The sequence below is a fragment of the Haliotis rubra genome, unplaced genomic scaffold (assembly GCF_003918875.1).
Source record: "Haliotis rubra isolate DU_JTF1 unplaced genomic scaffold, ASM391887v1 Scf257, whole genome shotgun sequence".
Classification (NCBI taxonomy): Eukaryota; Metazoa; Mollusca; class Gastropoda; order Lepetellida; family Haliotidae; genus Haliotis; species Haliotis rubra.
Genome location: NW_025766636.1, coordinates 936,207 through 947,355, shown reverse-complemented (window position 1 = coordinate 947,355; position 11,149 = coordinate 936,207). Strand labels below are relative to the sequence as shown.

General features: G+C 40.8%; 1 protein-coding gene across 2 annotated transcripts; it reads right to left on the bottom strand.

Moving 5' to 3' along the window:
- Positions 1-879: 879 nt before the first annotated feature.
- LOC124279803 lies at positions 880-9,547 on the bottom strand. 2 transcript variants are annotated; one of them, XM_046715682.1, is made up of 2 exons: positions 9,445-9,547; positions 880-2,041 (listed from the first exon to the last, which is right to left on the bottom strand). In XM_046715682.1, exon 2 carries the CDS (start codon positions 2,021-2,023, stop codon positions 1,061-1,063), a length of 963 nt encoding a protein of 320 aa, XP_046571638.1. In that variant the 5' UTR covers positions 2,024-2,041; positions 9,445-9,547; the 3' UTR covers positions 880-1,060. The 2 variants fall into 2 exon arrangements, with proteins under 2 accessions (XP_046571638.1, XP_046571639.1); XM_046715683.1 differs by lacking the exon at positions 9,445-9,547 and adding an exon at positions 4,931-5,011.
- Between the last annotated feature and the right edge of the window lie 1,602 nt (positions 9,548-11,149).

Genomic DNA, 11,149 nt, shown 5'->3' with positions numbered 1-11,149 from the left:
GCTATCCCACCGCCCCTTATCACTTTACCTCTCAGCAATTATAGCATTGCAGATTTCTTCACTTGAAACTCATCGGTCAAGATCAAATAACTCATTTTCAATTCAATTAACAAACTTCAAAATATAGTCATCGACGTTGCTCTCCCCAGACCATACATTAAGACCTTTCAACAGATTTTCAAAACATAAGATCTTTTAGCACAAATGTTATTTATAATAGTATGATACGATACTGTGTTTTGTTGTCAAAGAGTTTCATAGCTTACTAACCACGGAATCGTGCAATATTTGCTGTTATTTTACAAAGTAATTTCCAAAGACCGGTGTTGTTTGTCAGATTGTGTGATTGTCACCATTAGACAAATTTAATGATTGATTTAAGAGTGATCCAACTCACGGAACCGTTTAACTGCATTACATGTGACACGTAAGTCCAGACTCCCTGTATCGTTAGCTTAGCAAGCGCTATTGCCTTTATACCTCCAGACAGAGGAACACCGTGTAGATTTGGGTCCTACACCAATGTCAACACCAAACAAACCCCACACATTAACATCCAGGTTAGAAATGGCCCCGGTACACATTGCTGTTGGATAGTCAGATTCTGGGGGCAGGTTCCTGGGTACAACATCACTACCCGGTTGTGAAACAACCTTTGGCCAAAGACGAATATCTACCGACCTCCGTGAGGTAGTTGGAATATTGCTGACTGCGACGTAAACAACATTAACAGCTAAGGGTCTAACTTTATAAATGGAACTTATGTCTTTTAGGTCTGTAAGTTCTAAATGCAAAAACATAAAACTTACAAATTCAAACATTTGCTCTAAATATTAATCAGGCTGGACATTATAAACTCTAAATATAAAATGAGTAGGGTGGGGGATAAAATCAACTTTTAATCACAGTATTTGAAATATTATTTTATATTGAAAGTTAATGATTTTCATATTGCAATTAACAAAGTCTGACCTAAGCAATAATCATTGACAGAGCAATGTTACATATCCGTGGGCAACAGCTATGCATAAATATTGATAACACGCGCATCTATCACACGCTATCTCCACAAAGGTTCTTGGTCATCATAAAACCCAGTGTTGCCGTAGATATTGCTCATTTTTCTAGAATGTCGGGCAGCTGCCTGTCTTTTCTTGAGCTCGTCTAAGGAATCCAAAAACATTCTGACACGAACTTGAAGCCTTTCATTCTGAATTCTGTTCATCTCACGTAATGCCACAACAGGTTCAGCTTTCTCCTCCGGGTCAGGCGCGTGGTCCAAATTCGTCATCTGAATCAGCTTCCGGCGGGAAAGAACAGCCGATTTAGAGCGCCCGCAGACGAGACTTGGTTTATCGTTTGCTGCTTCATTTGACTCTTTGTCGTCTACGTTGGCGCGAGTAGGTTTCTGTCTCGTTCTCGGTCTGTGACAGGCAGACCTGCTCCTACCTATACTGGAACTTGGAGTGGGCGTCTTTTTCTTGACAACAGCGTCGGACGGAAGTAGAACATCAGTATACCATGAGGACGGGAACTTCCGGTTTGCAAGTTGTGCTGTAATGAGACCCTCTTTCGATATTACTTTTGGCTGTATATGAGCTTTAGCCTTAGACACAACCTCCTTGCTCATCACAGAAGAATCGTCACTGCTACTGATACTACTGCAGTCAGAGTCAGAATCGTCAGGAATATGAACGTTCAGCTTTACAACTCTGGCTTGTGAGGCCGTACTCACTGGCCTCTGCGGGCGTTTCATGTACACCGGGGTTGTCTTCGGCCGTGACTCCGACTTAGTGTGATGAGCGGACTTCTTCATGGCTTCAAACCCGCCCAACGTTTTCCGCAGTTCTTTAATCTCTACGTCACGGTTGATATGCTGACGGTGCTTGTATTTCAGCAGAATATCATTGAATATGCCCAGCTCCTCTGCAAGACGGTCGTTCTCGAAGTAAACGTCACTGTGATCTATTCTTAATGGCCCTTCTCCTAACTGAGCTTTCTTTTTCACTTTATCCAGATCCATATTTACAGCTTCACAGTTCTGGAATGATACAACAAGGACAGTTAAATTGAATGTTGAGATCAATTAAACATAATAATCCACTTGAAATTTCAACTAGTCTGGATACATGAGTATGTGCGTGTCAGATATTGAACTACCGTGGGTGTTGTGTCCATACTCGAGGCCATATTGCATTTCAACTTAAGAACGCAAAACATGCTCCGTCAACACTCAAGTCGTACGTGCCATTGTATCGTGATTGGATTGCCGAACAGACGCATACACGACGTGCTGTAAGTGATAGATTCTGACCAGTCAATCCAGTGATCGAAAGGTTACACTGCGATGTCACCAAGCCTTAATAATGATGCCTTTTAGTCGATTCTTGACTCGAGTTGCCTGGGACCACATATCCAAAATGGATAGAGTCGTGCCAAAAGTATTCGGCACTTGACGTAATTTTCATAGACTTACATGTTATTTCAGTGTAGCATAAATAATTTTCATGAAGTAAGTTTAGGATGGATCTTTGAAAAATTTGACGGTCAAATTTGAAATCATCTCTGCTCTGCGCACATAATTTCAGTTAAATTTTCCGACCACTATTTAACTAATGACATCACATTTATCAACTTACGTATGGTTCCACAATGCAAAATCCCATAGGCCGCCATGTTAAAGGAGTTCACGGCACTGTACACATGTTGATTAAAATGTGGCCATTCGATAAATAAGCAACGGAAAATTAAACAGAAATTATGTGATTGTAGGTAAAATGATTCCTCACAAATGTGCAAATTTTGACTTTGATTTTACGAAAATTAACGTCATGAAAATTATTTATGCTACACTAAATTAACATGTAAGTCTACGGAAATTCCGTCAAGTGCCAAGGACTTTTGGCACCACTCCGGGTTAGAATGAATGTGTGGTTTCCGTGATATTGCTGGAATATTCTGTATGGCAATACTTACCCACAGAAGGATCACTTCTATCCGGTAACCATATGCGGTATTGTTTTATTAATACACGAGACAACGATACAGACTTAAAAGAGCAGTATCTTTGTGCAAAAAATACTCTGAACTATTTATAAAGATATATCCTTTCGTCATCAGCATGTAAACAGACATATCTATCTAACCTATATGCACATCGCAATACACTTTAAGGGGAAGGTGTTCCTAGAATGTCCGTGCAAATCATGCTTCCTTTAAGCTTTCCACCCAAAGAGCACGTGTAATAGCAGATACACCTGTATAACCGACGGACTGCACGTGCAGTCTAATATCTTGGCCCAGTGCCAAGAAGTGTCACCACCTCATACCCTCAGGTTTGACGTTTCAAGATTGTTTTAAGAAATTGATATCTTCACGCATGCCCGCAACCATGCGCCACCGTGACTGGTTGTTATGCATATGAAGAATGGCAGTGTCAAGACATGTTAACGGATGTGTGTTGACGCAGACTTACCGTCACATTACGCTGACGGATTGACTGGGGGTGTATTACGGGGCATTGATCAATTGATCGGGTGCTAACTACAATGTTTGTGCATTCCAAGTGAGGCGGAAATCTCTATTGACTTGTAATCCCGATTTGACACCTTCAAGTCGCAGTTATGGGGGATTTAGTGATCAAACACAGACAGATGGAAGTCGAGCTGGGAATATTTCAACATTATTGTCTTGATAAATTGTTACCATTTTGATCTGCGGCCACTTAAAAAATACCGTTTCTCGTAATGTTTTTCAAAACCAAGCTGTGTAGAGACCTCATTTGGAAAAGGGGAATCTGGGTTAGCCTCATGGTTAAAGCGTTCGCTCGTCACGCCGAACACTCGGGTTCGATTCCCCACATGAGTACAACGTGTAGAGCTCCGGTGATGTTGCTGGAATACTGCTGAAAGCGGCATCACTCACTCACTCCACTCCGGCGCATCTACAGATCACCATTTTTTCAGGTGTACCATGAAGGAATATTTCATGTGAAAAGACAGATTATGATGCAAAAGCGAAATTTGAATTGAAAATGTCTTCTCTTGACAAACGTATTACACGACGGCTGGTTGAGAGAAATAAGACATCTATTGGAACTGGCCCTACCGATACGCTGAAAGCAAGGTACAAGACAGTTCTATTTATGTCATTAGACGTCAAAGCGTCTAATCAAAGCTTGTCCGAGAAGAATTTACAGGACTGCGTCATTGTCGGCTTTACTAATTGATATTTCATAGTAAACATAATAAAATTGGTGGGCAATAAAAGCGTTTAATGCATACATATTTAAGTATTGACGTCTAATATAGTTGATATGCGGTGTAAACTTGAAACAGTCTTTGCATGAAATTACTGAAATCACGTACCAAGATAAGGATGTTCATGACTTGAAACCAAGGTTGGACCAGGATGATTGTAGGAAAAAAAGAATCAGGAGAAAAAGAAACGGAAAAAAAGAAACAGGAAAAAAAGAATCAGCTTATAAAATAGCTTACAGTCAGTATATTGTTAAGGGATTAACTGGCTTCCAATCATGTTTAATTGGTATATGTTTACATTAGTTTTGATAGTGGTACCAATAGATCTATATAAGAGTAAAGCAAGTCAGTTTGAGGTAAGACATTATGGAGGTGGTAGAGAGCAACAAGGGTGGCAAGAAGCTTTGCTGGAATGGGTACATGTACACCAGAAACGGTACAAGAAAGAACAAGGTCCGGTGGAAGTGCTCAAAGAAGTCTAGTCTTATGATATTGGTCCATTATTCCACCAATAAATGTGTGAACTGATTCTGTTTTCCTGTTTGTTTTTTTCCGGGCAAAAATTGATTCTTTTTTTCCGATTACCTACCAGAATAGTATTAATGAAAGTAACAGCCAGGTAACATACACAACTACATCGGTGGTACACAAACAGTCTGATTGATTCCTACCTGTGAGGTACGGCCATGTTTGCCATGTCACCCACGTCTTCCGGACGGAGTCTGTGCTACAAACACCATGTATACCTGTCCAGGTCGATTTAATCACTTATCTCACTGAGACCAAAATATAAATCTGATATGGAACACAGCGTCAACGATTGCAGCTTAGCACGATGACAGACATTCTCACTCAGAACGGATTTGTGTCAAGAGGAACCTGGGCAAAGCCTCTTACAATGGCATGGCCGCAAGGCAACGGCTGGCTGGGCCTATCACGGCGGATATGGCCGACTGCTTGTACTGCTTGGGTGCTGTTGGTTTATAGATACATGCTGCTTGATTGCTACTTCTGTATTTTTTGTGCAACGTGTTTAGAGATTATTTCTTGAACGTTCTACAACGCCAGTTGATATAAACAAACTCTTGGACGATGCAATAACGGTGTTTGATATATAGTCTACAATAGTTTGAACGTCGCATATAGGGGTTGATATAGCCAATATAATGGGGTCGGATATTTATAATATACCCGCTGAACGTTGTACAATAGTGTTTGATAAAAACAATATATCCGCTGAAATTAAAGGTGTTTCATGTGATCAATATACCGGTCGAACGTCGTATATAGGTTCTTATGTAACCAGTATAGACGGTGAACGTTGTGTATTGGGTTTGATATGGAGAATATACCCTTTGAATGTTGTATACTTGGAGGAATTAGGCATATACTGAAAGTGGGGGCGATGTGGCAGTACAACCCTTCACTTCCCGCAGTCGGTGATTTATGTAGCAGCCATTAAGTCATTGTATGTTGAACTTTTTAGGAAAGTGGTTTTTACCCTACAAGCAATTCCCATAACACTTAAATAATTTTGTTTTATAAACACATCTCTTAAAAGGTTTTCTAATAATGAAACCCGACACCCTTGCACTTTACAGTGAAATCTACCAGGAAATACATTGAGTACAGGGGAATGCTATTTGTAAACATAGCTGCTTGTCAAGATAGTGGAACATTCTACTCATGAAATTGGAGTACCATACACAAGTACGTAATGGAACAGACATGGTTTTCAATCTGCCCGAAGAAGTGATCGAATATTTTCATTACAAACAAATCGAATATCAAATATCAATGAAAGACCATTCTCTTTGCTACCATTAGAAACACCCCGATATCATTCTACCTACACTAGTAAGACCACCCTAACCAACACCAACCACCTCACCCCGCCCGGCCCAACCCGACCCGTCCCCACACTACCCCATCCACGTCGGGTCCTACTAGCAGTGTTAAAAACGTTAAATAAAGGGCACCCCACTCATCCGTACCCACACCCAACGTCTTTATGATTTGGTATCTTTCAAATATGCACCGTGCCAGTTGATATCACATGCGAATCTTCTTCCACATAACTGTGTCTCCTGCCTGACGAGTCAACGGCGCTGCGATCTACGTGGATAACAATCGATTCTAGCGGGTCTCCATAAACATATACCCTGACAAATTACCTCCCTTGTTAAATCTCTTGTTCTTTGGCATTAACACCTATCGGAAACATATACACGATTTAACTGTAAGTAGATTAGACTGACTGGAATAATTGATATTGGAATACCGACAGAGTCTGAATTTTGGGTGCGGGTGGTTTAGTGTAATATTCATTAATTCCCTTGGGTAACTGTACGTCAGGCGCGAAGATTTATTTGTGTTTAATAAATAATACATACGTTGGTCACATTTCAGGGTTGTCAGTTCGATAATGACGCACGGGAGGCACAAACATCACGTATTATTTACCCGACTGTTTCTTGCAGACTGGAAGATTGGGTTCAACATAAGAAGTGATTGGCTCCACTTTAGGCAGTGTTAAAGTTATATCACAGCGGGTCAGCATAATGTGGGAGGAATGCCCGGAGTAACCAGTTCTGTGACACCCTGCAGCATGTAAACAGACGTCTAAGCCGACTAACACGCAGAGCAGAATTATGTAACGAAGCTGCACCAGGATCCGATGATAGTTCGAATCCCATTTTCGCCCTTGGTTTGTCACGAACATACCAATGCTCATGGACTACGTAGAAATTGACTTCTACCTTGGTAACTTTTGGTTGTCTTCAAACTTAAAGCAATGAGAAAACTGAAATACTGTTCAAGAAGCGTTAAACACTTTTCCATATGTCCGAGGAATAACTGAGTATTGCCGTAAACGTTTGAGATCATTTTGGTGACTATTCAACCGTATCAAGATGATTCACAATTGAAACAGGTTCTGAAAACTGTGATATATTTCAAGTGGGCAATCACATACAACCCATTAAATGTTTAATAATTTAGCCTATCCATACTGGAACTGAATGCACATCAGTCGTGTGGTAGATACACCTATAGCTCCCCGCAGTGTCGAGAAGTTACTCCCTAGCATGTTCAATTCATTTGAAGACAATACCTTGAAAGGTGTCTGACCCTCTCAACATCGACACAAAGTTCCGTACCTCAAACTAATTAAGCCACCTGGCACGAGTACCTGTTCATATAGATGTCGAGCCGATTTGAGATCATCCTATATCGCGCTATTGTTAAGACGGCGTTTTACCTGCATGCGTGGAGCGTATGTATCTATCGACGGATTGAAATGTACACTGTTTGATGACACAGAGACAAAGGTTGCCTATATACAGTAACTGTACTCGTCTCTCCTGCTTTGATTAGAACCGTGCGGGGTTCAGGAATGACGGGCGTCATACCCTGTCGGGTCTTTTGTTTGTGCCTTGAACACGAAGTACGTGTCTTCTAATGGCTTACAAGTAGTCGTGTATGTTATTAGTAACTTGATTTGTTAGATTCAGACAGACATATTTCTGTAGGGGTACATTAATTTATATCAAATGTATTGTGGGTTCCATTATCTCAGGAGAACACCGTGTTGATACACGTCACATGAAAACAGTTGTTCATATTATGCAGATAGATCTGTCTGTATGATATGTTCGTATGAAATATCGTATGATATATCACGTATGAAAACCAAAAACACATGTGACATTAAATCGTTTTAAGAATGGCGAGTTTGCATATTCGTATGCAATGTGACCTCTTTAACTCGAAGTTATCGGGAACGTTGAATTAATGCTGCGTTTTTCAGCGTTAGAGACAAGTGGGTTTCTGACTGAGGTTTCTGCACACGCCATACGTTTCAAGCGATGGAAAGAGGTTTCATTGCGATTTGTGGTGCATGATTGTCTATTGGTATGTATAACCACGTATATCTCATTGTCATCTTACTACGTGTAGGCACACACATACTACACTATGGTGCTGAAAGGACAGTAACACCATTTATCACTACTACCATAGAAAAAAAATAATACTGCTTCCGCTATCGCCACTACAACTGAAGTGATGACAGAAATATACATGTTAATATAATAATTGCACTGAGATATACAGATAGAAACCACGAATACGATTATACAGTCACCATTCTATCACATCAAACATACACCACATTAGTACCGTCACCATTCTATCACATCAAACATACATCACATCAGTACCGTCACCATTCTATCACATCAAACATACACAACATCTGTACCGTCACCATTCTATCACATCAAACATACACCACATCAGTACCGTCACCATTCTATCACATCAAACATACACAACATCAGTACCGTCACCATTCTATCACATCAAACATACACCACATCAGTACCGTCACCATTCTATCACATCAAACATACACCACATCAGTACCGTCACCATTCTATCACATCAAACATACACCACATCAGTACCGTCACCATTCTATCACATCAAACATACACCACATCAGTACCGTCACCATTCTATCACATCAAACATACACCACATCTGTACCGTCACCATTCTATCACATCAAACATACACCACATCAGTACCGTCACCATTCTATCACATCAAACATACACAACATCAGTACCGTCACCATTCTATCACATCAAACATACACAACATCTGTACCGTCACCATTCTATCACATCAAACATACACACATCAGTACCGTCACCATTCTATCACATCAAACATCAAACATACACAACATTCTATATCAGTACCACATCACCACCATTCTATCACATCAAACATACACAACATCTGTACACTCAAACATCACCATCACATCAATAAAACATACACAACATCTGTACCGTCACCATCACACATCAAACATTCTATCACATCAAACATACACCACATCAGTCACCGTCACCATTCTATCACATCAAACATACACCACATCTGTACCGTCACCATTCTATCACATCAAACATACACACACATCAGTACCGTCACCATTCTATCACATCAAACATACACAACATCAGTACCGTCACCATTCTACCATCCTCTTCGTGAATTTTACCAAATATTATCTTCAGACACATATGTGCGGACGCCAAACAGAGGGAACTTTTATTCCACCATGAAGACCTAGAACGTTAGTTACACGTGTAAAACATTTTAAGATACCCACCTTTGGTATACGTATTCCAGTACAGTGTACTTCCGTGCATCAGTCTGTCGCCGTGAGCATCTCGCCTCTCGGCCTCACGGTGCTTGTGATAACACTGAGGCTAGCGACGCTCCTCACTGAAGACGATTCACATAGACTTGCCCGGGCTTTCAGACGTTGACACCCACACACGATCACCGCGCCTTCGGGGTATTGTTGTTTCGTGCACACTGTGGCCTCCGACTATTGTCGAATGATCATCAAACATCCAATGTCTTGAATATTATAAATATCGAAGTCAGATGTGACTCCTAACTTCTAATGTAATTGACGACGATGTATATCAATACACGTATTACGAATTGATGTCTGAGGAACGATCACTGGGCGTATCAAACGAATTAAAAGTTGACACTCCTTATTACCTGGCAGCAAGGTGGTACAACAAGAAGTTGTTTGATTGTACCTGAGTTGGGTCTACATGATAACATAGTATTTCAGTGTGTCGTCAATACTGACTGGCAGCCACATACTAGTGCTGGTATTGACATACAACCTCCGATACGATACATCACGATGCTACAATTTTAGTCACGACGATATGCCAAAGTATTGTGCACTGAGGTGTACTCCCATTTGTGAGAACTCCCACGTTGTGACGATACATCTTTAATTAATAAACTATAAAACACCTAAAGATAAAATCACACAGGTGGTATCTTCCCCATCCCTTTTCACATTGATGAAATAATTACGTTTAACAGCCCTTTGTTGTTGAAAAATGCGAGCGCTTAGGAGGCATAGTTCATTAATGAGTTCCGATTAACACAGGGAAAATAAGTTGCATTCGTTGAAGAGCAAAAGTATTGTTTCTTCATCGTATCGCAATGTCGGCATTTGAAGTATCGTATCGGGATATACGACAATGTAAAACTTTGTATCGATTCACTGTATCGGGGACCCATGGATCGATGCATCGATGCGTATCGATAAATCGTCACACCACTACCAAAAACACACATGCGTACTGATTGCATATAAGTGAAATAATCTTGGACGGCGACATTAAACACCATGTTACTGTACCTCACTAACTAAAGAATTAAACAGTTTATACCAGCGACCTGGGAGAACGTTGTCCGCTAAACAGAAGAGGTAAGCGTCTGGTTTCAAGACTCACTGTCCAGCAATCGGTGACAGGGACAAGAGACACTGGCTTCACACATTTACCCTTTTGGAAAACGAACCTAAGATTTCGAATGCCTCAGCCTCTGAGCGACCTCAAGATAAACCGGCGGTTGATGGCATGAGAGATGATCCACACACGAACACAGATAAATAATTAAATACGTGAGACACTGGCATGTGACCTTCCAGAAACACAGTCACCGAGTGGCTAGATGTCTTCGAGGGAAACCGGAATATTCCAGTTTGGCATTTTAATTAAAATTACAATACGACTCAGGGCTCCGATTCACAAAGCTATCGTAGCGCTTCGACTGTCGTATCTCCTATACTGTAACATAGACTTACGACAGTCGTAGCGCTACGATAGCTTTGTGAATCGGAGCCCTCAGGGCCTAGATTTTCGAAGCTCTCTTAGCGCTAAGATAGTCGTAAGTTAATGTTAATGTATGGCACTTACAGAGCTTCGAAAATCTAGGCCCTGATCTTTAAGATTTACATATGCGCCTACAATGAAAATTGAATATTGCCTGGTCCCGTT